This window comes from Thamnophis elegans, chromosome 3 (assembly GCF_009769535.1).
Source record: "Thamnophis elegans isolate rThaEle1 chromosome 3, rThaEle1.pri, whole genome shotgun sequence".
Taxonomy (NCBI): Eukaryota; Metazoa; Chordata; class Lepidosauria; order Squamata; family Colubridae; genus Thamnophis; species Thamnophis elegans.
The window spans coordinates 112,068,111-112,094,076 of record NC_045543.1 but is presented as its reverse complement, the minus strand read 5'-3'; the positions used below and the strand labels follow the sequence as shown (position 1 = coordinate 112,094,076).

Here is a 25,966-nt window from a genome sequence, read left to right as displayed (position 1 = left end):
ATTGCCAGTGCATTGTTCCTATGTGAATACAAATTTGCATTTGATGATAGACACTCATTTCTTTTGATTTATAGAATCAAACAGGTGTCAGTTTGGAAGCATTGGAATATTATCTCTAAAGGAATACATTTTTGACATTTAAAAAAATAGGAAATAAATTCTTCATAGCTTCAAATATTCCATCAATTTAACTATATAAAATACCCAAACCATGCCAGAAAACAAATGTTCAGCTGTTCCAGTAAGAGACAGTTAACATTATTAGATATATTTAGAGAAATCAAGATGGTTTAGAAGAATGTTTTCAAAATAGAGGTATTTTGTTTTTCTACTTTTGTAACAGGTTTAAGCATAAATGTTTCATGCTTAGTTAGCATGATCTAAACACACACACACACACACACACACACACACATACATACTCCCTTTATTTCTTTATCAGCATAAATATAACAAATGTAACAAAAAAGGCAACAGTAAAAAATATTGGGTTTCTGTCTGGATGGACTCTTGTGACGAGCCTAATGACAGAGAGTGGAAGTGTGACCTTCCTCCCATACTTGGGCATACCAGGGGTTGTGACTTTAAGTATGTGTATATATATATATACACACACACACACACACACACACACACACACACACACACACACCACACACACAGGAAATAAGATTTACTATATACTGTCCTTGTCCTTTAAAGGAGTTACGTATCATGTCCCATTACGGGGTTACTTAATTTTGATCTTTGAAGGCTGTCAGGTTTTGGATCCTGGATTTTTGGCCATTAAAAACATACACCATAATTTGTGGACATTCTTGAGGCAACAAATGATAAATGTAAAGGTTGCCCTCGCACATATATGCTAGTCGTTCTTGACTCTAGGGGGCGGTGCTCATCTCTGTTTCAAATCCAAAGAGCATGGTTCAAAGGCGTCTTTGTGGTCATGTGGCTGGCATGAAGGCACACGAAATGCTGTTACCTTCCCACCAAAGGTAGTCCCTATTTTTCTACTTGCATTTTAACATGCTTTTGAACTGCTAGGTTGGCAGAAGCTGGGACAAGTAATGGGAGCTCACTCCATTATGCGGCACTAGGGATTCAAAATGCCAACCTTCTGATCGACAAGCTCAGTGTCTTAGCCATTGAGCCACCATGTCCCTAACAAATGATATATTAAGATAAAAATTGATATGTAAAATATCTTTCAAGCACCTGGCTGCCTCCCATTTTCTCTTGCTTCGCTCTTTGCTCTGCATAAGTGAAACGCTTTAACTGCAATTATCAGCATTTTCTGGTCTAGTTAGAATGGAAAGTTAAGATTAATGTTTTCTAAAAAAGGATATGAAGCCATGGTTTAATTTCAATTTCTGAATCCTAATTAATCTGGAAACAATTATCCATATTTCACCGGTTCTGAGTTTTTGAGATTTTAATTTAAGACACAGCAGATCAGCAACTCTTTTGTATTTTTTCCCCTTTTCATTTAGCAAATTCTATCCTAATTCCCACTTAAAGGCAAATAAGAAATAGTTACTCTAGCTGCCATTCTTTTTCTCTCTTGAACTCCATTTGCTCTTACATTTCTAGCAGAATGTTGGCCATTGTTCTTCAGCCTAGGTAGAAACATTCCGCAAAAGGTTTTCTTCTTTAGCACTCTTCCCTGGATTGTACCGTGCCTGTCCCCATGAACAAACCTTTAACTACCAAATTCTGTGTCCATCTTTGGTTTGCTAGCATTATACCTCCATTTTCCTTCATTTATCTTTTATCTGTCTCCTTCCTCTGTTAAGCTCAGCAGTGTCTTTTTCCTAATGGAGAATATGCTGTCTAGTAAGAAGAATAACGTCCTATAAAAGTTACAAAGAACAACATGTCTATTTGTTTATATGTTACAAAAGTTGGAGAGCTATGGGTGGCTGTAGAGTGTCACACTATAGTGCCTTGTCAGCTACAATTTATAGTTTGCATAGTTTGTTCAGCCTGATCATAGAAAGTGTTAAAGGACTGCATATTACTGCATGAAACACAAATATCCTGGTTTATTGAACCAGGCTAGGCCACTAAAACTGTAGGTTAATGCTTATACAGGTAGTCCTTGACTTATGACAATTATTCAGTTACTGTTCAAAGTTCCGACAGCATTGAACAAAGGATACTTAGGATAGGTCCTTGTAATTATGGACACCACAATATTCCTGTGGTCATATGATCAAAATTTCCCATGTTCCTTGCTGGCTTCTGACAAGCAAAGTCAATGGGGAAACCAGCAGGAATGAGTTTGAAGTAGTAATCACATGAGATCCTCTCTTAGCAACCTGGGTGGTCCTTGTTTAAAAATGGCAACTGGGATTGCCAGAATTACCATTGGACAGGTAACATGATCACATAATGTCATGCTTTATGGCCATGTCAGTTAGCAATACCAATTATGGTCCTAATTAGGATTGTAAGACAAAGACTAGGACTATGTAGTTGAGTATATTATAACACTGTATATAAAGATTAGTAAAGTATAAGAAAGTGTAAAAATAAAAATATGAAATGAAAAGTAATAAAATATACCACATTTCCTTGGAATATAGTACAATGAATGATAGGATAGTTTCAGGTAGGTTTGCTGATAGTCGATCAATCTTTATTCGGCCATAGACCAGCAGAGATTTGCAGAAATCCTGTAATGTTTTGTAACATCCTTGATTAGATTTAATGTTACATGGAGCAAAATGTTACAAACTATAATATTTTTTCTTACAGGTAGATTGATGAGATGGTCCATACTCATCATTCTCTTGGGTGTCCCCTATGTTCTTGAAATCCACCTTGGAAAAATTGAGATAGATTTTTAGGAGTTGCAGAAGAAAAGATTGACACTTTTCTTCCCCAAGTTACACTGTAATGTAAAAGAGAAGCAGATATTTAGACAACAAAGTGCATTTTTTCTAATATTTGGAACTAAAAATTAAAATACAATTGTTCTAAATTCTCTTTAAATTATTTTAAAATTATTCTTACATATAGCAAGAGAACGGCTTAAAATAGGTACTATAAAAACCATTTTGTTGTTTATCTCTGTTTAACTACAATATCAAGATCACTTGGGGCCTAATGTAGGTGTACATATGTGGGTTACAAAGATGGATGATCACAAGAGTTAATGCTTTTTATATCAGTTTGCTGCTATCTAATGACTTCCTGGATTTTTGAAGCTCAAATATTAATGTATGTAATGAATATGATAGGCATATTATATTTGAGAAAAAATGTTTGTGATGCTGCAGTGTTACAAATGGAAATTGGAGATCATGAAAGAAGGAGAGAATTTCTCAAACTGGTTTCAGTATTATGGTCCAGTATGTACAGGAAGACTGGCAGAATTTTTAAAATAAATTTATCAAGATTTATCAGCTTTTCAAATTGCTACTAAACATAGCGAATTATTTAAGGAAGAGCAGCTGAAATAAAATGTTAAGAAAAACAGAACAGTATACACTTTGGTAATACTGTAGTTTGTAATATAATTTCAAGCTAAATTTGAAATTTTAATCAGACTCATTCTAATAGCTACTCTAAAGCGTTTTTTTCTTAAATAGCGAAACAATAATTTTCCTTGGTCGGTATAGTCACCTGTAAGATTAAGATTAAGATTTAATTTATTTGTATGCCGCCCTTCTCCGGGAGGGACTCAGGGCGGCGAACAACTCAAAAGGGGAAAGGGGATACAAACACAATACACGTAATTAAAATACACAAGAGTCATACAGCCATACAAGTCGAGAGGGGAGGGGAACTCATCAACCCCAGGCCTGCCGGCACAGCCAGGTTTTGACGGCTTTCCGGAAGGCCTGGAGAGGGGTGAGGGTCCAAACCTCCGCGGGGAGTTCATTCCAAAGGGCCGGAGCTGCAACAGAGAAGGCCCTTCCCCGGGTGGTAGTCAGATGGCATTGGCTGGTAGACGGAACCCGGAGGAGGCCGACCCTGTGCGATCTAACGGGTCTGTGGGAGGTAATTGGCAGCAGGCGGTCTCTCAAGTACCCAGGTCCAATGCCATGAAGGGCTTTATAAGTTACGACTAGCACTTTGAAGCGTATCCAGAGACCGATCAGTAACCAGTGCAGCTCGCGGAGGATAGGTGTAACGTGGGTGTACCGAGGTGCACCCACAATGGCTCGCGCGGCTGCATTCTGGACGAGTTGTAGTCTCCGAATACTCTTCAAAGCTGCCCCATGTAGAGTGCATTGTAGTAGTCCAGTCTTGAGGTCACGAGGGCATGAGTGACTGTCGCGAGTGCCTCCCGGTTCAGGTAGGGGCGCAACTGGTGCACCAGGCGAACCTGGGCAAATGCCCCCCTGGTCACAGCCGACAGGTGATGTTCTAAGGTCAGCTGTGGGTCCAGGAGGACTCCCAAGTTGCGCGCCCTGTCTGAGGGGCGTAAATTTTCACCCCCCAGCCTGAGTGATGGAATACTGGCCAAATTCTTGGGAGGGAAACACAACAGCCACTCGGTCTTGTCTGGATTGAGTACAAGCTTGTTAACTCCCATCCAGACCCTGACAGCCTCCAGGCACTGGCACATCATGTCAACCGCTTCACTGAGTTGGCACGGGACGGACAGATACAACTGAGTATCGTCCACATATTGATGGTATTTTATCCCGTGCCGTCGAATGATCTCACCCAGTGGCTTCATGTAGATATTGAACAGAAGGGGGGATAGGACCGAACCCTGAGGAACCCCATATTTCAGGGGCCTAGGGGTCAACCTCTCTCCCCCAACTAACACTGACTGCGACCTGTCCGAGAGGTAGGAGGAGAACCACCGAAAAACGGTGCCGCCCACTCCCACCTCTCGTAACCGTCGCAGAAGGATACCATGGTCGATGGTATCGAAGGCCGCTGAGAGGTCAAGGAGCACTAGGATGGAGGAATAACTTCCATCCCTGGCTCTCCAGAGATCATCGGTCAGTGCGACCAAAGCGGTTTCCGTGCTGTAGCCAGGCCTGAATCCCGACTGAAAGGCATCCAGATAATTGGCTTCCTCCAAGGACCGTCAGAGTTGAGAGGCTACCACTTTCTCAACAACCTTCCCAATGAAAGGGAGGTTGGAGACTGGCCGGTAGTTGTTCAAACTAGCTGGGTCCAACGATGGCTTCTTCAGGAGGGGTCTCACCACCGCTATCTTCAGTGCCGGTGGGAAGAAGCCCTCCCGAAGAGAAGCACTCACCATCGCCTGGATCCAGCTCCGCATCACTTCCTTGCTGTTCGCGACCAGCCAAGAGGGACACGGGTCCAGTACACAAGTGGCAGTACTCACCGCTCTGATGGCCTTGTCCACTTCATCAGGAGCAACAGGTTGAAAGTCAGTCCAGAGATGTTGTTCAAGACCTTCCCCCGGTACCCCGGCTGGCTCTGCGCAATTAGTTTTTGTTAGTATTGTTATTTTGTCATATTGATTTTCCTATTTAATATTATTATTATAAGAAGGGAATATAAGCTGGTCAAACTCCTGATGCATCGAAGTGTCATGTTAAACTCCAAGAAATAATAAATGAAATATTAGTATTGTCATGTTCATATGCAAAAGATACATTGGAATTCACTCAAGGATGTGTAGGACTTATGATATAGGTGATATAGATTTGGAATTTGTGTAGGTATTCTAAATGATATGTTAATATTGGAGATTGTAGAGAGGCAGAAAGATGAGTGAATCTCAAAGGAATTGTTCATGGGCACCCTGGTTGATTAATTAATTATTGATGATTTACTGATTCTATGCCATCATCGGTGCTGATTTGGCTACATATAGATTTTGTGGAGCTCTGTCCCCAAGCTGGCCCTTCTAACACTGTATTTAGTGACAATAATTGAGACTGCCTTTGTCCAAGTGTATCCGCCTAAGGTGTTAAAAGACATTTTGAAGCACTGAAAAAATGTGGGTCTAAGATAAATACTATATGATAGATTTAAGCCAATGTTTTTCAAGCCTGGCAACTTTCAGATGTAGAGACTTCAAATTCCAAAATTCCTCAGCTAACATGCATCTTGAAGTTGCCAAATTTGAAAAACATTTATCTAAGCCTACCATTCCAGTAAAATGGAATGCTTAGGCATCAAAGCCCCTCCTGAACAGAGAAAACATTATGTAATTGTGGTGAACTAGGGAACAATTTATAAACGGTAGCTGTTTTGTTTATTATCTGTCATCCGGTCTATTAACTGCTCACACATCAGTTTGGAGCATCAACTGTTTTGCTTGTGTTAGTTGAAAAAAGAAGATAGGACTGACTGTAATCTTGATATTGATGACAAAAGCGCATATTCTCAGATAGCCTCTTCAGGTGGTTTCACAGAAATATTTAAAATCTCTAGGGATAAAATAGAATCCTAATGAACCTGATAAGATAGCTAGTTGTCAAAGAGCAGTACAATAATTCCCCAATATCATCTTCTGCAATCCATTATTTACTTGGAATGGCACCATTGTAATATATTGCCTTAATATCCCACTACTAATAACTAGCCGAGAAGAACATTGTAGTTAATGGTACTGGAAATTGCTAAGAAAACAGACTAGATCAATTTCCCCTTAGAGAATAAAGCAAATAGTTTTTGTTTCAACTTTCTTTATTGATTTCATGTTTTTATGATGAACTGTAGAATAAACAATATTCCTGGAGATTCAGAAAATCATATAATCACAGGGTTGGAAGGAACCTCTTCTAGCCCAGACAGGAACTCTCAGGTCAGGGGTGGGATCCTACTGGTTTAACAACTGGTTCGCTGTGCATGTGTGCACAGTTTAGAGAAGACTTACCTTCTGGATTACTGCTTGAAAAGGAAAACAGCTGAGGCGTGGCAATCCACTCTGCTGCGTGACTTAGCTGTGAAGATAAAGGTAGGTAAAGCACAGGGGCGGGCGGGCGGGCCCACTTGCTAGTGGGAGCGAACCGGTTCGCTTCCAGCTGATCTTCAGAGCTACTGGTTCACCCGAACCAGTCCAAACAGGTAGAATCCTACACCTGCCTCAGATCATTCTAGACATATGGTTCTCCAATCTTTATTTGATAATCTCCAATGATGGAGCACCTACAACTTTAACATGAAGAATGTTCCACTACTTAAAAGTTTCACAATATGTTTGGATTCCTATCTGTAAACTGATCATATTCATTCATTTGCATTGGCTTGCAAGCTATCCAAGGTGGCTTACTTTATTTATATGACACCCATTCTCGAAGACTCTAAATTAAAGAAATCAAGATGATAAAATAGCAGTTCCAGAATTAGACGGAATGTAAAGTTATGACTTCCTATTAGAATCATAAGTAATTTCACTCTAGTGCCTAAATGAAGAACCAGGTTTTCAAAGGTTCCTAAAGGATAGCAGAGTTGAGACCATACAGATCTTGAAGGTGATGCTGTACCAAAGGCAAGTACAGTGATAGGAAAAATACTTCCCTGATCCCATAAGATGATATTGTTTTATTGATAGGATTTGGATAAATGGGGATTTATCATCTGCTTATGATATTGTTGTGTGCTTTTTGTTTGAATATTCTGTGAAGATACAGGGAAATGTCTGCAGATATTCTCCCCTGTTTTGAAATTTTATTTTCCCTGTGTTGCTTTGGTGAAATGTAACCTTCATTTGTGTTTTTTTTCTGAAGTTTTATTGGCAATTAAGAGAAATTGTGTTCTGAGATTGTTAGATTACTTGACAAAAGGACGCAGCTCATTTGCAAACTAATTCAGATATAATTTTATTATGTCTGAGCTGTAGGACCTTAGTTCTGAACTATCTAGTTATTCAAATATTGCTCTTTTATATAACTGGCTCCTAATTGCTTATCTGCTCAGGAAGCTGAGGATAAAGTGGAATTGTATTACACTGGAATTTTGGGTGCGGTTTTTATTTTATCTTATTTTTCATAAGGAGAGCTTGAATAAACAATCTTCAGCCAATCACTCCTTTTCCTGGAGTTAGCTACATTTTTGTGCCTGGGGAATAAATGCCACCCTAAATTCTTTGGAGAAAGAATGGAACAAAATGAAAATCAGTCAAACTGTTTGACTTATACCCCACCTTCCTGTTTTACAGTCAAGTTGCTATCAAAGATTGTAAAACATAAAGAGATTATACAGTTTAAACAAGAACAAAAAACAAAAAGAGAATATAAAGTTTAAAAATGTAGATTTAAAATACCAATGAAATACATACAGAAATAATCCAATAATGAAATAGCATGTTGAAGGGACTGTATTCATATAGATTTTAAAAACACCTTTGTCTAATCTCCACCCTCTCTTTTGGGAGCAGTTTGTTGAGAAAGATGGTCAGGTTGGAATTTCAGAACTTCCTGGAGGCACTAAGATTACCAGTTGAGTTTCAGGCACAGCAGTACTTTTTGATGATCTCAGCGGAGTTCTAGCAATTTTGGATACCATCAATTGTGATATTCTTCTGGATTGACTATGTACTGTGTCCTATGTGGGGTGGTGGTAGTGATTCTTTTTTTGTCTGATTACAGTTGGTGATGGTGGGAAGGGGCTAATCAAGTCCAAAGCCTTTAAATTATCGAATGCCACAGAATCCAATTCTTTCTCTTGTTGTAATATCTATAGGCAGCTGCTGAGTAAAGTTATGCATTGGCATGGAGTCAGGTACCATCAAGATGCTGGTAGTGGTATATCCCTGATTGACAAAGTGATGCTATCAGATTTCTGTCCTTGGAAGCTAAAGGGAACTGAATGGGAGGCATAGACTTAAGGTCAGACCAACTGGCTATCAGGATTTGGATTTTTCAAAACCAGGGTTTTACACTTCAAGTTCTGAATGGGGTTGCACATCCCTGGATGATACTGATGCCCAATTTGGAAGTTTTGTTGGACTCTCAGCTCCTGTTCAAAAAGCAGGTGTCTGTCTTATGTGCCAATTCCTGTCATTGCTGAACTGGATTTTCATATAGCGTCAGGCACAATCAACAAGAATTTGTTGTGATCTGCCACCGATCTGCGGAACTGGCAGCAGAGTCAGACAGTGAGGAGGTTGGGGAGGAACATGGGTCAGTCCTGGAGTCTGGGGAAGGCTTGGACAATGACTCTGTGTCGGAGGCAGAGAGCAGGGCAAGGGTAATTATTTGCTGCTTCCAGAGCATCAGGAGTCTGACATCAGTGAGGCAGAAGAACAGAGGGAGTCTGTTCCCAGTGTGCGCATATGCAGAGCTGCCAGAAGGCAAGAACAATTAAGAAAACAGGGTCGACTCGGGAGTAAGGCTTGGAGATGATTGGCCCTTCCCATAAGACATAAAAAGGAGCAAACGGGACATAAGCCTTTGCAGGAAGCTTCACGCTTTGCAAAGTTGTGTTTGACTGTGCTAAGTTTGGCCTTGCTCTGCATTTGGCAATTAGGTCTCTGATAGCCTTTCAAGGAAGATAAGGTCGGTGCTTATCAACATTCCTCTGAAAGACTGTGGCAACTTTATTGTTAGTAACCTACGTTACAAGAATCTCACCAGACTCACTGAATTTCCTTGGGAACAATCAGATTCAGATTCAGGGGGAAGTCAAGCCTGAACTTCATTTGCAATGCAAGGCATCTAGCTCGCCTCCTTTTTAACACTTCCCTTTAGTCTATCTGGAGATTCCACCACATCTAGTCTCTCATTTCTGAGGAGTTTTATGTCTGTTCTTTGGGGATGACTGCCTTCTTTTTTTGTTGCCCTGGGGTTTCTTTGGTTTTAAATATGTATCCCACTCAGAGTCATTGAAAACTTTGGTGGTTTTAGAATTAAAAAACAAATAATACTCAAAGGAATGTAAAATATTAAAATGTATGCCCTTATTTATGTGATCCCCTTTACATGGAAGTGATTTAAAATCTGGGTGATGTGACTGGAAGGCAAAACCTAATCAACTTTGCCAATAAGAGAATTCTAAATTGATATGCAGCTTGAATTTTCTTTTCTACTTTTAAAATACCAAACTGAATAAAATGCAAGATTTTTAAATTCTGTTTCATATGATTCTATCTAAGATTGCTAACTATCTCCAGACTGCAATAGTTATTTAATCAGCTGCTTCTGACAACAACTTAATGTGCAAATAAAAGGTAATGAGTGCATAGAACACATGGCATTTCGACTGCAGTCCCATAATTTTCTGGGAAATAAATGCTTCTGAACTTAGTTGTATTTTTCTTTCTACTCATGTTCTTAGACTGCAGAAATAGGGTGTTGTGCCATTTTTGTATTCATACATTAAAACCGTAACCGTAATTGTAAGATTACTTTTAAATGGTCCAGAGCAGGAAGGATATAGATAGGGTGGGGTATGGTGGGAAACTTAGCCTTTAAATGGAAAAAATGATTGTAATATAGTTAACACAGTCCAAAAACAATTTGCTGGGAGTAACATTTTGGAAGCCTTCCCAAAACGTTTCAGTTGACTTAATTGCACATTTTAAAGTAATAGATCATAAGATGAAGTGTATACTAAAAGCAGTATAATTTAGATAAGGAAAAGTGGCTACTATTGGTAGGGACATACTTTCAATTTTTTCCTCTCAGATAACTTCTGTCATAGAATGCGCTGAGTTCCAGTAAGAACTTTAATGTATCAGTTCTTATTTTTTCATTATTTCAACAGGGAATACCCTTATTGAACAAAATAAAACTTTCAGATGTGCTTTCTGAACCATGTCATCTCAGAACCAGAAGGGATGTCTAGTTAGGGAAAGTTTACATACAATAAATCTCACCCCTCATCAAGAGTTATTGACCCAGAGGGGTAGAAAAACAAAGAGATCCATTGACCAAAGGGGTAGAAAAACATTGAATATTTAATGGTAATATTAAGTGCAAAATATAGACAATTATTTCATTGTATTAATTTTAAAAACATTGCAAGATCTAGGAAGTTAATCTTGAGTGAAGACTTGTCTTCACTCAAGATTCAGTTGAGACTCAATTAACTAAACCCTCCAAAATTAGGCTTTTATTTCTCAGTGGCTGTCTCTTTCAAGATGTTTTACAAAGGATATAAATGTAAAGGTAAATGTTCCCCTCACACATATATGTAGTCGTTCCTGACTGTAGGGGGCAGTGCTTATCTCCGTTTCAAGCCGAAGAGCCCACGCTGTCCGAAGAAATCTCTGTGGTCATGTGACCATCATGACCTAACGCCGAACAGAATACTGTTACCTTCCCACCAAAAGTGGTTCCTATTTTTCTACTTGCATTTTTACATGTTTCGAACATGTAGGTTGGCAGAAGCTGAGACAAGTAATGGGAGCTCACTCCATTATGCAGCTCTAGGGATTCAAACCACTGAACTGCTGACCTTTCTGATCCACAAGCTCAGCGTCTTAGCCACTGAGCCACTGTGTCCCTCCCAAAGGATATAGATAACCTTTAATTAACAATCATCTGTATTACCCCAATAATCTTCTGTATTTTTTGTCCTACCAGAAATCATTTCTTTTGAAGGGGAACCATAGAATAGTGAGCAATTGAAGTGAAGTCCTTTCTTGAAGCAATTTGAAAGGTACAGTAGTGTGCAGACATTCAGCTCCTCCTACCTGGGAATATTTTTACCCTAGAGAACAGAAGAATGGGGGAAATTTAGATGCAGCTGGGTTTGAGTTGTCTTTTCACAGTAATATGCAACTACCTAGTGTGTTTGTCAGCTTTTCCTTTGGGCTTAGTATAGGTGATGCTTCCTAGAAATGCCTGAGGTTGGATGATTGTGAAGTCAGGGTAGCATTCAGTCCCTGCACAGAAATGTTCTATCTTTTCCTTAGACTGAAATGTTGAGGAAATAGAAACTCTATTTTTTAAAATATTGCTTCAAATTGGTTCCATTAAAAGGGATTGAACATGTAATCAGATTTCTCCGTGCATATATTTTGCTGGAGCAAAATTTTTCAAGCATAAATCTGATAGTATAATGTATATAACAGCCATAATGTGTATTAAAGCTAGTAAAAATATAAGGTTGTAGAATGTTTTGTATTTAAAAGCCTATACAAAGCATTTTTAAAGCATCTTTTTAAAACTGCTGTATTGTTTTCTTGGGATTGCACTATGAAGTACTCCTTTACCCTCAAACCTCAAGCACTCCACATTCTTTTTTTCCATTTTTTTATTTAAAAAAAGTAAAACAAAACAAAACAAAATAAACAAGACATTATTTTTAAAAAGTGCATTAAAAGACCTAAGACAGACAGACAGACAGACAGACAGACAGACATACATACATACATACATACATACATACATACATATATTGTTTTCCCAGGTGAATGCTAATTAATATATTAAAAAAAAACATTTATTCTTTAGAAAACTTTTATTGCCGCCTATTTGCACAAGGCGACTCAAGGAAGCTTACAGGAATATAAAAACATCATATATAAAAAATAAAAGTAATAGAAGAAATTAATCTAATAAAATAATATAATAGACTCCCACCCACCCCACCCCGTGACAACACACCACACAAGCCATTTAATGAACTTCATCCCGCTCTGGGTTCCCCAGGCCTGCTGGCAGAACCAGATCTTTAATACCTTCGAGACGAGCGTTCAAGTGAAAACTATTCTAATGTCTGAGAGAATGAAGTTCCATAGAGAGGGACCCACCACGGAGAAGGGCCTTCTTCTGGGTCCCACCAGGTGTATCTTTCTAGGGGATAGGACCTGCAACATTCCTTGTGTCCACGCTCTAGTGGGATGAGTAGATGTGACCTGCAAGAGTCGGTCCCGCAGATAACCTGGTCCCAAGCCATAAAGGGCTTTAAAGCCCAGCACTTTAAATTGCACCCAGAAGTAAATCTCTAGAGCCACTAGTGCATCTCCCGCAGGAGAGGTGATACATGTGCACCCCGAGGTATACACAAAATCATTCAGGCTGCTGCCTTTTGCACCAAATGAAACTTCCAGATGCTTTTCAAGGGCAGCCCCATGAAAATGTTGAAGAGTACTAGACCTAAGACAGGACCTTGAGATACTCTACTGCATGCTTCTCTCCATAAATATATAAATATAGTTTAATTGATGACTAAATACTGAGTACAGTTGGTCAGCCAATTTTGAATGCATCTTATATTGATACTGTTTATCCCATGTTTTTTTCAATCTTCTCCAAAAGTAGGCTATTGTCTACTTTGTCAAGTACCTTACTGAAGTTAAAGATGTGACAGCTTCACTTAACAAATGAGATGCTGTCTCAACTGTGATAGATAACTAAATGAGGATTACCTAGGACCATTTTTCAGAATTAGTGTATATCTAACATGTGGTAACTAATTTGTAATACAGGGTAAATTCATGGATAAAATCCATTAAATGTAGCAGGTTTCTTCCTTTGCTTTGTTGTAGAGTTTTTGATCAGGACCTGAGATTTCATATAGCCATGCTCATATATATACCAAGTATATGACTTCACCATAAAACCAAACCAAGAATCCTTGCTCTTATGCACAGCTTGCCCAGAGTAGGAACATGAGAGCAGTGTCAGCAGGGTGCTGGGTCATGCAAAAGCTCCTAGGCAACAGAAGGTATATCTAGGAAAACTATGTTCTTGTGCAGAATTATTATTATCGGAAAGCAGATAATTAACAAGATACATGTATATGAAATATGATTTGACATTTTTGGATTCCCAGTTTTCAAATTTATTTCATTAAAAAAAATAGATTACTTACTAATCTTGAGATGAAAAAATAGATTATTTACTAATCTTGAGATTTGTAACAAGATTTTCCTAGCAGTAGATGTTCTTAAGTAAGCCAATGAGCTGAGAACTGTAAACGAACTAGTATAATATTTTTCTCCAAACTGTAATCAGCACACCTGTTATACTTCTTACAGCTCTAGTCATTTTTAGCTCAAGTGAACGACAAGTCCATACATTTAAGACTAGATTTCAAAGATGGCATGTTAAGTTGTTACTGAGATATCTTAACCTTTGCTAGCTACCAAATTAAATACATAGCAACAACAAACAAGCTGTGTCACATGGATGGCTTTAATGATTGCTTTATCTGCAGATTTCCTTTTAAAATAATCAATTGCAAATTATCAGTATATATGTAAGTTATGGGTACATTACGTGGAACACTGATATCTTATTTATGTATCCAAGCTTGTCTCTGAGTTGGGGTGCTTTTTGATTATGAACAAAAGCGTCCATTTAGAACATAAACTGCTTTATGTTTCTCCAGAAATAAGACCCGGACTTACATATTTTTTGGTCCCAAATGATGCATTAGGGCTTAGTTTTGGGGAAACATGGGCAAGCCGACAGATGGTGGGACAAATTGATACCTGATTTAATGGGGGCAGGTGATTCTGATGTGCAGTGGCACCAGCAGCAGGCAAAGGCACAGAGGGAGGGCAGGTGATCCCGATGTGCCACGTGGCCTTCTCTGCCCTCAGGGCCACAGTCAAGCCAAGAGATGGTGGGATGGATTGAAATCTGCTTGGAGGGTCCTGCTGATGCTCGCAGAGCTGGGACTCACCTGCGCTGCACAGGCTGTGGTTGCTGCTGTATACTGTCTGCACCCATGCACTCACCACCTCCTGTGTTGGCCATGCTCCCCCCCTCCGTGTGATGACAATCTTCATTGGAGCTTATTTTGGGGCTTTGGGATTTTGTCATTTGAGATTTTGTCATGGCTCTTTTCGTAGATGTAATGGAAAGCAGCAAGAGTGACCAGAAAACAAATTCTGGTTATAGAAATGTAGATATAAGAAATCTGGTGGCTTTAGGTTTTGGAATTTGCATATTAATTTGAAGCTGGTTAACCATTTGATAAGCTAAATACTATAACCTTCTTAAGAGCCTGCTTTAGTATACTGCTATTTGCTTGTGGAGAGTGGTTTAATAAGATGCTATATAAAGAAAGGATATTCTGTTGTATCAGCTAAACCATATTTTAGTTTTGTTACATGTTTTACGGGGACATACTATGTTTGTCGCATTCATTTTGTCAAGATTTTTGTCTCCTGTTGGTTACCAGCAGGGACGTGCAGTCAGGGGAAGCAGGGGAGGCAGGGCATCACCACTGTCATCATGAAAAGAAAAAAATAAATAAAAGGAAAAAGGCTGAGATAGTTGCTGCCAGAGTCACAGTGGATGATTCTGCTTAGTGCTTAACTGTTTAAAACTGTTTAAAAAAGCCTCTAAAAAAAGAGGCAGGAGGAGGCAAGAAAACCATGTGCCTCATTTAATCTATCTTTATGATCACTTGAGCAGAGTTAAGCAAGGGTTAAAAGCCAAAAAATTCCTTATGTAGAGGAGGCACGTGGTTCTCTCGCCTCCTCCTGTAGAGGACACTTTTTTAAGAGGCTTTTTTTTAAACAGTTAAGCAGAGTCATCCATTGGGGACTCTGGCAGCAGCTAACCCAGCCTGGCTTCAGCAGCTCTTGCCTTTTTCTTTTTACATTTTTATATTTTCATCATGGCAGACAAGAGCAGAATTGAAATCCTCTGTGAAACAGCTGGAAAAGGTATGTGGGTTGGAGGGAGGGGGGGAGGAATTCAAAATTATTTTAATTTGTAAGTAATTTTTTATTGTAAGTAATTTCTGTATGTGTATGTGTGTGTGTTTGTTTCTTTACTTCACTCAAACAAGTTCTCTCTCAATTTGAGACAGAGTTTGTTTGAGAAGAGAGGAAAGGGGGAAAGCAGGGAGGGCAGCTTGTTTGAGAAGAAAGGGGCAGCCTGCCAGCAGAGGCGGGTCTTTTACCTGCCTCTGCTGGCAGGCTGGCATTTTCTTTCTTTTGCCAGTCCCCTCGCACCTGCTGGAGCTCGCCACGCTGGGGGAGGAATGGGCTGGCTGGGCTGGCTGGCTGCAGAGGGGGGATCATGGGCGCTCAGGTGGCCCCGCTGCCGCCAGCAGCTTGGGTGTCCCGGCTCCATCTGAGCTGAAGAAAGTGGAGGATTGTTCATCGGAGGAGGCGGGGGGGGTGAGGTGAGGGGGTGCGGTGGCAGCGAGCAGTTTTGGGGCTTCGCCGTGGCTTTCGGAAAGCTGCGCCAGGGCTCCGGGCAGGCAGCAGTTCAGCCCAGTGCTATGGATTGATGCCGCAGGACAGCTGCAGCAGCCAGGGGGTGTGAGAAGGTCGGGTGGATCGGCGTCAGTTTGTAGATGGGAGTCCAGTAGGAAGCCACCAGGCTGGCGCCGGGGCTTCGGGGCTTCGCCGGGGCTTTTGGAAAGCCGCGGCGGGGCTTCGAGGGGGGGCTTTCAGAAAGCCCCCCTGAAGCCCCGCCACTGGCAGACATAGGGCAGCTTTTGCCTGCTTGCCTCACCAGCCATAAACCTCACCGCATGTCACTGGTTACCAGATACTATGAAGCGGTATATAAGTAAGTGCTATATATTGCCATTGCTGTTGTTTGTGTTTTATCAATACCAAGCCCAATTTGTAAGTCAAAAGCTATCAACCTATTAAAATTTTAAGGTTCGCCAATTTAGTCTTTTTGCAAGGTTTGCTATACAACAAAAGGGACAGCACAAGTAGAAAACCAGGAGTCACTATTCCCTATTTTATATGTTATAGATGGCCGAACCAGTAGTTGTTTGCTGGCCAGGGTTGCCGGAACTGGCAGTGACCCAGACCTGCCACGCCTCCTAGCCCAGTCGGCACGGCATGTTCCCCCCCTATTTTTTAATATTCTGTGCATGAGCAGACCTATTTATGGGCAACTGCGCACATGTGTGGTATGCACGTCTGGTGCGCTTACCGAACTGGCAGTAATGCCGGCAGCAATCCACCCCTGATGATGACATATAAGTGACTGCAGCATTGTGGTAATTTTATTGCTGAAGCCTAAGAACAGCAACATAATGTATTTAGAACAGATACAGGGAGAGTGTTCTAAAATATGTTTCTGAAGCCAAATTCTTTTCCTGAGTAGAGGATCTGTTCAATTCAGAAATCTTTTTCACCAAGAGAAAGCTCTATGAATTGTGATAAAGCAGAGGTTCATTGAATGTACTGATTATACTTTTTGGTTAATATTTACATTTTAATTTTATTGTATTTTTATATTGACATTACATTACTACATTTAAACCTTTTAAAAACTATTTACAGTATTATTTCACAGTCCTCTTTGGCCATGAAGGGCAGAAGCCGCTTGAGCTCCGTTGTGAGGAAGAAGCAGATGGAGAAGAGTGGGTGGAGGCTATTCAGCAAGCCAGGTATGAAATTCCAACACTAGTTACTAATAAGTTGGTTTGGCTAAGGGACAATGTCTTCCTTCCTTCTTTCCTTTTCTTCCTCTCTCCTGGGGATTTCTTCACCATTACCAACTCCTTCTGTGCCTCTTTCGCTTATAATGCAGAAAAAGAAAAGTTCAGGCCAATATTCTTAAAAATGTTTATTTCTAATTCATTCATAACTCTCCAATGCCACCTTTACCTTGTTTTGTCACATTTGTTCACTATACCTGATACTCAGGTCTGCAGTATTAACCCAGCGTGATTCATATATTTTGTCTTTTGGGTAGTCATACCTTCTGAGATAGGAGCAGCAGCTTGAGTCATTTTTATATTGTAACAGTAAAATAACATGAAGAGCCATTGTTGAACTCATGTACGTAGACCATTTTTTAATGGTATTGAGTCACCTTGAACCATGAAAAGGGTGGAAAATAAAACAAACAAATAAAACAAGAGAAGGTAACTTCTGGACCATATATGACCTTGCAGCGTTCATTTTGTAGTTCCTCCCTATTACCCCTGGAATTTTCCACCTCTTAAAATATAGAAATAATTTCTCCTTCCTTGTGGGTGGATCTTCTCATTGAGAAAAGGACAAAATGGATGCCTTAAGGCAGGAGTGTCAAACTCAAGGCCCGCTGGCCCAGTGCGGCCTGCAGGGTGCTTAGATATGACCTGTGGGGCTATTTTCACTGGCAGAGGGCTGGAGCAGGTTTTTGAGTGACATCGAGCTGGCCACGCCAGCCAGCCATGCCCCCTGCCCCTCTCCCAAGGTCAAACACAACCCTAATGCAGTCCTCAATGAAATCGAGTTTGACACCCCTGCCTTAAGGTATCTTTTTTATCCATTAACATTCCAGATATTTTGAAAAACAAGTTACCAATCCACCCTGATAACACTCTCTAAAATACACTCTTACTTATAGTTTGATCTCAGCCTCAGTGGCACCATGATAAAAATCTGATCTAACTGGAAGAAGTTGCTTTGTTCCGTTCGTAAGGAGTTAAGAGAAGGCTCTTACACTGGATATCAGAGAAGCAGCTGGAAACAGAGCCCTTCTGGAGGGCATTTGGTTGGATTTGTAAATTGGCTTTGCTATATATTTTGCAATTTGTGTTTTACTTTTATTTGATGGTATATATTTTGTGTATTTTTATCTGCCATCAAAAGTCCTTTAGGATTGCACCTGTCTATAAATTGGATAAATTATTTGCTAATGCTGAATTTCAGAATTTATGGTTTTTCAGATAGTGTGAGAAGATTGAGAGGGAATTTCTTATTTCAACATTACATTTTTAGTGAAGGAGTTGACCAGAGAAGACACACTTGTAGTTTTTCCTGTGAAACTTTAAGTAATCACCCACTTGAAAATCTTGTTAACTTTTAATGCTGGCTGTTCTAAATATTTCTCTGAACTCTCAGACATATGTCTGGCTACAATCCATTATTCTCATTTCTTATTGTAACTTATTGCTTTTCTTTATAAGGTTTTACAAAAGGTATATTTTTCTTGGAATAAAATAAAACATATGGTATAAATTAAAAGAGCATTCTTCTGTTTGCTATTGTAATCACAGCTATAGGAATTTAGGTGTATCCAATTCATGACAAAATGCGAAGTGCATAATGTTATTAACTGAGAGATATTGCTTTCCTGATGCAGCCCTATGGAATATGGCTTCTATCTTATTTTCCCAAAGAAAATAGGAGGCCTTCCAGGTTACTTAGGCTGAAGACTGTAGGAGCTGTAGCCTTTTCTTTACTCCATTGGTCTCACTTTCTGCTTCTGAATTGACAGGATAAATAGGCTTCACAGAATGGGCATCTGGAAGTGAAAATAGCTGCTTTCCTGTAAAAAGGAAGGCACCTCATCTCCGCATAGTTGAAAGTACATGCAATTCTGCTTTAGTAAAAGCATTCATTGAAGAGGGAACTGGCTGGGACTCCTATAGATTACATGAGTTGACAAATCTTACCCTTCAGAGATCATTGATATTCAGCTGATGGAGTAGAAGGAGACTCAAAAACTGTGTTCTTGATAAAGAATTAGTTATTTGAGTGCTGTTCTTTCTGGTCTGTCTCTCTAGTTGGTTGTCAGAAGATTGCTTCTGTTGTCACCCACCTCAAAAAAACAGGGAATATAGGTCTACCTGCCACTGAATGTATTGCCCTCTCCTTGGCTGGTTCACTTTTTCTTCTGATCCGAAGGCTGCCCTTTTCCTGAATGACTGGTTTTAGAATAGGCTGCCAGACTCTTTTCCTGGCATTTCTTTCCCCTATTTCTCCTGTCACTTTGTGGCTATCTAGGCTGTGTAGCTTCTTGCTTGTAAAGAACTACCAGAAGGCTCTTTTGCTTAACTATTGTCTCAGGACCTGAGAACACGGCTATTGCTTTTCCAAGTGCTCAGAGTACAAGGCCAAAAGAAAGCATTTCCTTCATGGCACAGGAAAATCTACTTTATAACTAGAAGAAGTAGAGCAAACCTTTTATTATCAGATCAGTCTATAGGAATTGGGAATAAAATTTCCCTTTGGAAGGTGGCATCACTCAATACTACAGGTTATTTTTTATATTCATGATTGTCCAAAAGCCAAACAAAGCATTTCCATTGCATAGTTTTAGTGTTATGCCTTGAGGCAAATACATGGTCAAATTGCTATGACCAAAGAAAAATCAGGTTTTTTTTTAAGCCAACATCTTACAACAGGACCTTTGATACGTCTATTGCAGTGATGGCGAACCTATGACACGCGTGTCAGTGCTGACACGCATAGCCATTTGGGGTGACACGCACAGGATTTCATGCGATTCATCCTCGGCTCCTGCACGGCCGCCGAGGATGAAAGAATCTGTGCTGGAGGAACGGGGGGGGGGACGTGTGATCTCCCCCGCCCACACTCACTTACTGTATCGCCGCCGCCCCTTTCTGAGTGCAGGGGCTGCTGGTAAGGCGTGCGTGCCGTGCGCACACACGTCATCAGCGCGGCGAGGGAGGACCCGCAGGAGAGGAGTGCGGGAACAGTGCGTGCCTCTCTCCAGTCAGGCCGGCACAGAGAGTCTACTCCTGGGACTGTCGGTTACGACCGCACCACACTTATCTCAGTTCACGGCAGGGCTGTGGAGTCTGCTGCTTCCAGCTCCACGTCCTCATCAACATGCCGCTCCGGCCCGCCCCCGCTATGAATATTCATATTCTTCGCCCTCGCGTCACTAGGAATATTCATAGCAGGGGCGGGCTGGAGCGGCATGTTGATGAGGACGTGGAGCTGGAAGCAGCCGACTCCACAGCCCTGGTTCACGGCACCCCAAACAAGTTCAAAAATATCAAGGGCAACATACGAAATCGACTGATGAACAAAGAAGTTACTAAGCAGGTATGTTAAATAATTTGTTTTTGGTTTATTAAATACAATTATATATTGCAATTATACATTTTTGTAGTTTAAACTATAAATTGCGCAAAATTATGTTTTTGTTGAAGTGACACACAACGCAAGTTATGCTCGATTTTTTGCCGATTTTTGACACACCACGCCAAAAAGGTTGCCCATCACTGGTCTATTGTGTAATATCAGTTAAATAAAGCACGTATTCCATAGCACATTATGTTGCAATATTTATTGAAAGTAACAATGAATTTATTAAAAACTTTTTCCTTTATATGTCCCCAAATTAAATAAAGGTTCTATACCAGGGAAACCATTGTAGAATGCCTGAGAGTGTAAACTTCCTATTATTTTTTATAAACTGTAGAGTTTATAAAAAATAATAGGAAGTTTATTGGTCAAAAACCACCTAATAGAATAAATTCTGTTTTGATAAACATAAGAATATCTTAACATTAATATTACCAATAAAGCTGTTTTCCCAGCTCTGCATATTTAAATATTCCGTGTCATATTTATACTTAAGTTGTAAAACATAAAAATGTGTGGAAATACACCAACTAATTTATTTGCTAAGAATAATGGAATCTAGTATTTCAAACTTTGCTTAAATATGTTGCCTACATAATTTTTAACATAAACATTTTCATTATTTTTTTCAACATATAGCTATTCAGATATCCTGATTGAGAGGGAAGTATTGATGCAAAAATATATCCATCTAGTTCAAATTGTAGAGACAGAAAAGATATCTGCAAATCAGCTACGTCATCAGCTTGAAGATCAAGACACAGAAATTGAAAGACTTAAATCAGAGGTATATTTCAAAAGTCATTCTTATTGTGCTGCTACTGTTGTCTAATTTACAGTCTGCCTTCCTTTTTAATTATTGGCAAATGTTTCATTAAGTATACTAAAACTTTGGCTAGAAGTAATATCTTTGAATATGAACATTATTACATTTCTATTTTGTCAAGTGTATTAATCATTTTTATTAGTCTTGCAAGATGTTTTTGAATGTTATTTGGAATGATTGCCTTGCTTGTTATTCTAACTGGGCAAGCTAAAAGCAAACAAAAAATCTATCTATGACAATTTGCTTTAATAACAATCCTGCTTTTTTAGATTCAAGTATTTATTTATTTGTTTGTTTGTTTGTTAAATTTCTAGGCCGCCCAATCCTGGAGGACTCCGGGTGGCTTACAAAGAAAGAAAAAAGAAAAGCAAAATAAAAGAATAATTTAAAAATTTACCAACAGGCATACATTTCTAATCGGGGCTGGACCTTAGCAATAAGGTCAACAGCCCCAGGCCTGCCGGAACAGCCAGGTTTTAACAGCTTTTCTGAAGGCCATGAGAGTGGGTAAGGTCCGGACTTCTGGGGGGTAGCTGGTTCCACAGGGTCGGAGCAGCCACAGAGAAGGCTCTCCTCCAGGGGCCCGACAGCCGACATTGTCTGGCTGACAGCATCCGAAGGAGGCCCACCCTGTGGGATCTTATCGGCCATTGGGAGGTATGTGGCAGTAGGCGGTCTCGCAGATATGCTGGTCCGGAGCCAGGTAGGGCTTTAAAGGTGATAACCAACACCTTGAATTGCGTCCGGAGACCAATTGGCAGCCAGTGTAGCTCGCGGAGGACAGGTGTGATATGGGTGTATCTCGGTACACCCAAAATGGCTCGCGCGGCTGCATTCTGGACTAGCTGTAGTCTCTGAACGCTTTTCAAGGGTAGCCCCATGTAGAGCACATTGCAATAATCGAGCCTTGAGGTGACAAGGGCGTGAGTGACCGTTTGAAGTGCCCCCCAGTCCAAGTAGGGCCGCAATTGGTGTACCAGGCAAACCTGGGCAAAGGCCCCCCTAGTGACAGCTGACAGATGGTGTTCCAGTGTCAGCTGTGAATCCAGGAGGACCCCCAAATTGCGAGCCCTCTCTGAGGGGTGTAAATCTTCACCCACCAGGATCAAGGACAGACTGTCTGAACTGTCCTTCAGGGGTAACATCCAAAGCCACTCGGTCTTATCGGGATTGAGCACCAATCCAGATCCTGACAGCTGAGAAAAGTACTGAGAAAACTTATGACTTTCAGATCAAACAGGTGTTGGAAAGTATATGTTTTGTATAATGCATATTATGTGGCCTTAACCTGAAATAATTCTCATGGGAATAATATAATTGAAATATTTTACTATGGATCATTATATCTTGGCAGCTAATGGAACACAAAAGATATCCCTTTGCCTACCTGAGTGTTATTTTATATAGTTCTTTTTCAGAAATTGAAAGTTTATAAAACCACACTTAGACTTATTCTAACTTTAACTTTATTATCACTTTAAATGTACACTAATCAGCATGCATTTGAATGAGATTTTGTTGCATACAGCTCTCAAAGGGGCACCACCACAATATACACTACATAAAAAGGACAAAAATTAAGTAAGTAAGTAAGTAAGTAAGTAAGTAAGTAAGTAAGTAAGTAAAGTTCCAGTGGCTTGAAATTACATCTTCAACATTTCATGTTATATTTGTGAAATCTGTTGAAAACTTTTTAAGATTTTACATTTTTGTTTGTTGTTTTTACTAGATTGTAGCTCTCAACAAAACAAAAGAACGAATGAGACCATATCAAGGCAATCAAGAAGAAGAAGATCCAGATATTAAAAAGATTAAAAAGGTACTTTCCCACTCCATTTAGATAGAGAAGTGATAACATCATTTCCTATTTTTTATTTCAATTAAAGAAAATATATTTTCATTTGATCGTGCAGCATAACATTTAGTAAGTGTTCCAGAACAACTAATTATCTTTATGAACTGTTTGATGAAAGAGGCAGTGATGTTAATAAGATCCATGTGGCTTAAAATTCATGTATCAAAGTACTCTGTGAAACCAATTCCAAAGAAAAAAAATCTAACTATTGCATTTTTAAGCTTTTGAATGTAAGGTATCACTACAAAAATGAAGTTTGAACATCTTATAAGGGAACATCCTTAATAGTTGCTATTCTGATACTAGAAGAAGGAAAAGAGAAAAAAGGGAAGAGAAATTTAAAAGTTTATATAGCCAACAGTGCATTGTTATCAAAGTACTTATAAACTTACATTTATGGATGATAATGATATTTCAAACAATAGGTGCTATTATTAGCAGGATTTTTTTCCTTTTGCATTTTACATTAGGGTTATATATTGGTGGTCTTTTGACACATGCATTGGATAGAAAATATATTACCACTTTGTTTGACTATTTAAAACTGCTTAATCGTGAATAATGACATTAGGTTTGCCAATTGTCTTCTATGGGAACTCAGGGTAGCATGCATGAATCAATTCACTCCTCATTTTATTCCTAAAGTGTCCAACATCCTTGGGAAGTAGGTTGGCATAAAGATAACTACTTATCCAAAGTCAACAACTAAACACTAGGATGTTGAATCTGAGTTTTTTTGGTTGAAATCCAACAACTTAACTATTATGCCACATTAGTTCCTCTACAGTTAATTTCCATTTAAATCAATACAATTTATTGTATAGACCTAGGGGAATGTTTCCCTTCCAATTGATTTTAAATGGGAGATGTTGGTAAAAATAGAAGGCATTAAGTAGAAGCCTAAGCATAGTTTTGGATTGACTGTTCAAGTGTTCTAAAATGCATATAAACTTATTAAAATAGATGCATCTTTACCCCAGAAGTAGGCATGATTGTTTTAATAAGTTTTGGTTTACTTCTGTGTTCACTTTCCGTCATGTTCCATTACATATCCTCCAAAACAAATGTGAAGAATGGCTACTTGAATTTCCTGAATTTAATTCTGTTATTCAGATGTGACTCTCATAAATATATTTTTGCTGTACTTAAATCAAACCAAGCATCCTAATTCCCCTGCATAGTCTCTGTTTTCTGAGCCAATCTACAATGCCAAATATTCTAAGATCAGCTAAACTATTCTTTCTAACCATGCTCTAAGATAAGAAGTAAAAGAGTAATTGCCACTTTATATTTACTAATTGCAGGCATGTTTCCTTTCCTTTCTTGAGACACTGATATATTAATATATTTATTTGAGCTGATAAATAAAGGGAGACTATCAGCTCAAATACAACACAAATGTAACAAAGGCAAGAGTAAAAATATTGGCTTTCTGTCTGGATGGTCTCTTGTGATGAGCCGATAGACAGAGAAAGGAAGCAGTATGCTTCTTCCCATATTTGGGCATACCAGGGGTTGTGACACAATACATACATACATACATACATACATACATACTGCATTTGTGCTGATAAATAAATAAAGGGAGACTAGTATAGATCTATTTCAAGCTATTTAGCTCTCATCAGCTAGCCATACCCTTGCTGGGATTCAAACCTGGGCTGTATTACATATTAGGCAGCTGTATTAGCCACTAGGCCGCAGGTTCTCCTCCTTTATCAGCTAAGCCAGGGAAATAGGTATGTATTGTGTCACAACCCCTGGTATGCCCAAATATGGGAAGAAGCATACTGCTTCCTTTCTCTGTCTATCGGCTCATCACAAGAGACCATCCAGATAGAAAACCATTATTTTTACTGTTGCCTTTGTTACATTTGTGTTACATTTGTGCTGATAAATAAATAAAGGGAGACTAGTATAGTATATACTATAATATATAGTATATATATATATATTTATTTTCTGAGATTTTTGGGGGTGTTTGTATGTAGGTCTTTGGTTATTCGGGTTTTTTCCCGCGTAAAGTGTCTTGCCGACGTTTCAACGAAGTCTCATTCGTCATCTTCAGGCTGGTTTACTCGGCTTCGTACTTCTAGGAGCAATGTGAGATCGCAGCTGTTTCTTCCTTTTAACTGCCAGTGGGGGTGTGAGTTGTTTGGGTGGGAGCTTCGCTGTGTTCTGATGGGTTGGGGGTTTGTGCTCAGCTTAGTTTGAGTTGCCAGGGAATTTGAGCTGGTGAGCTGCATTGCTGTTGTTTGGCTTTGTGTTTGTGGCTGTGCCAGCTCTTCATGGTGAATATCAGTCTGCTTCATGTATGGATTGGAGGGGTTTGAAGTGGCTAATGATGCAGCTGCGGTCTGGTTTCTGGTCCTTGGTCATGCCTCATTGTCCGTGTGAGTTTGAGTCTGCTTTCTGTGTGGACATCCTGTGTGGCTCTCGTGAGTGTGGGTCTGGTGTCATTCCTTGTGTTAGGGACTCATTTGTCAATAAGGGTGGGTTTCCAAATGGCTGGTAGGCGGGAGGTATCGTCTCCTTTGTTCATGCTGTGTGGGCGTTTTTCTATCTCGATGGCTTCTCTGATTATTCTGTTGTTAAAGTGTTCAGCTTTGGCGATAGTTCCGATCTTTTTAAAGTCAATTTC

At 39.6% G+C, this 25,966-nt stretch overlaps 1 protein-coding gene across 1 annotated transcript in view; it reads left to right on the top strand.

Moving 5' to 3' along the window:
* RASGRF2 (Ras protein specific guanine nucleotide releasing factor 2) overlaps positions 1-25,966 on the top strand; it is a 107,116-nt gene that overhangs the window by 4,228 nt on the left and 76,922 nt on the right. Inside the window, exons 2-4 of the mRNA XM_032214424.1 lie at positions 17,099-17,205; positions 21,284-21,431; positions 23,200-23,289. Of these exons, the coding sequence (XP_032070315.1) occupies positions 17,099-17,205; positions 21,284-21,431; positions 23,200-23,289 (345 nt within the window). The remainder of the gene's footprint in view (positions 1-17,098; positions 17,206-21,283; positions 21,432-23,199; positions 23,290-25,966) is intronic.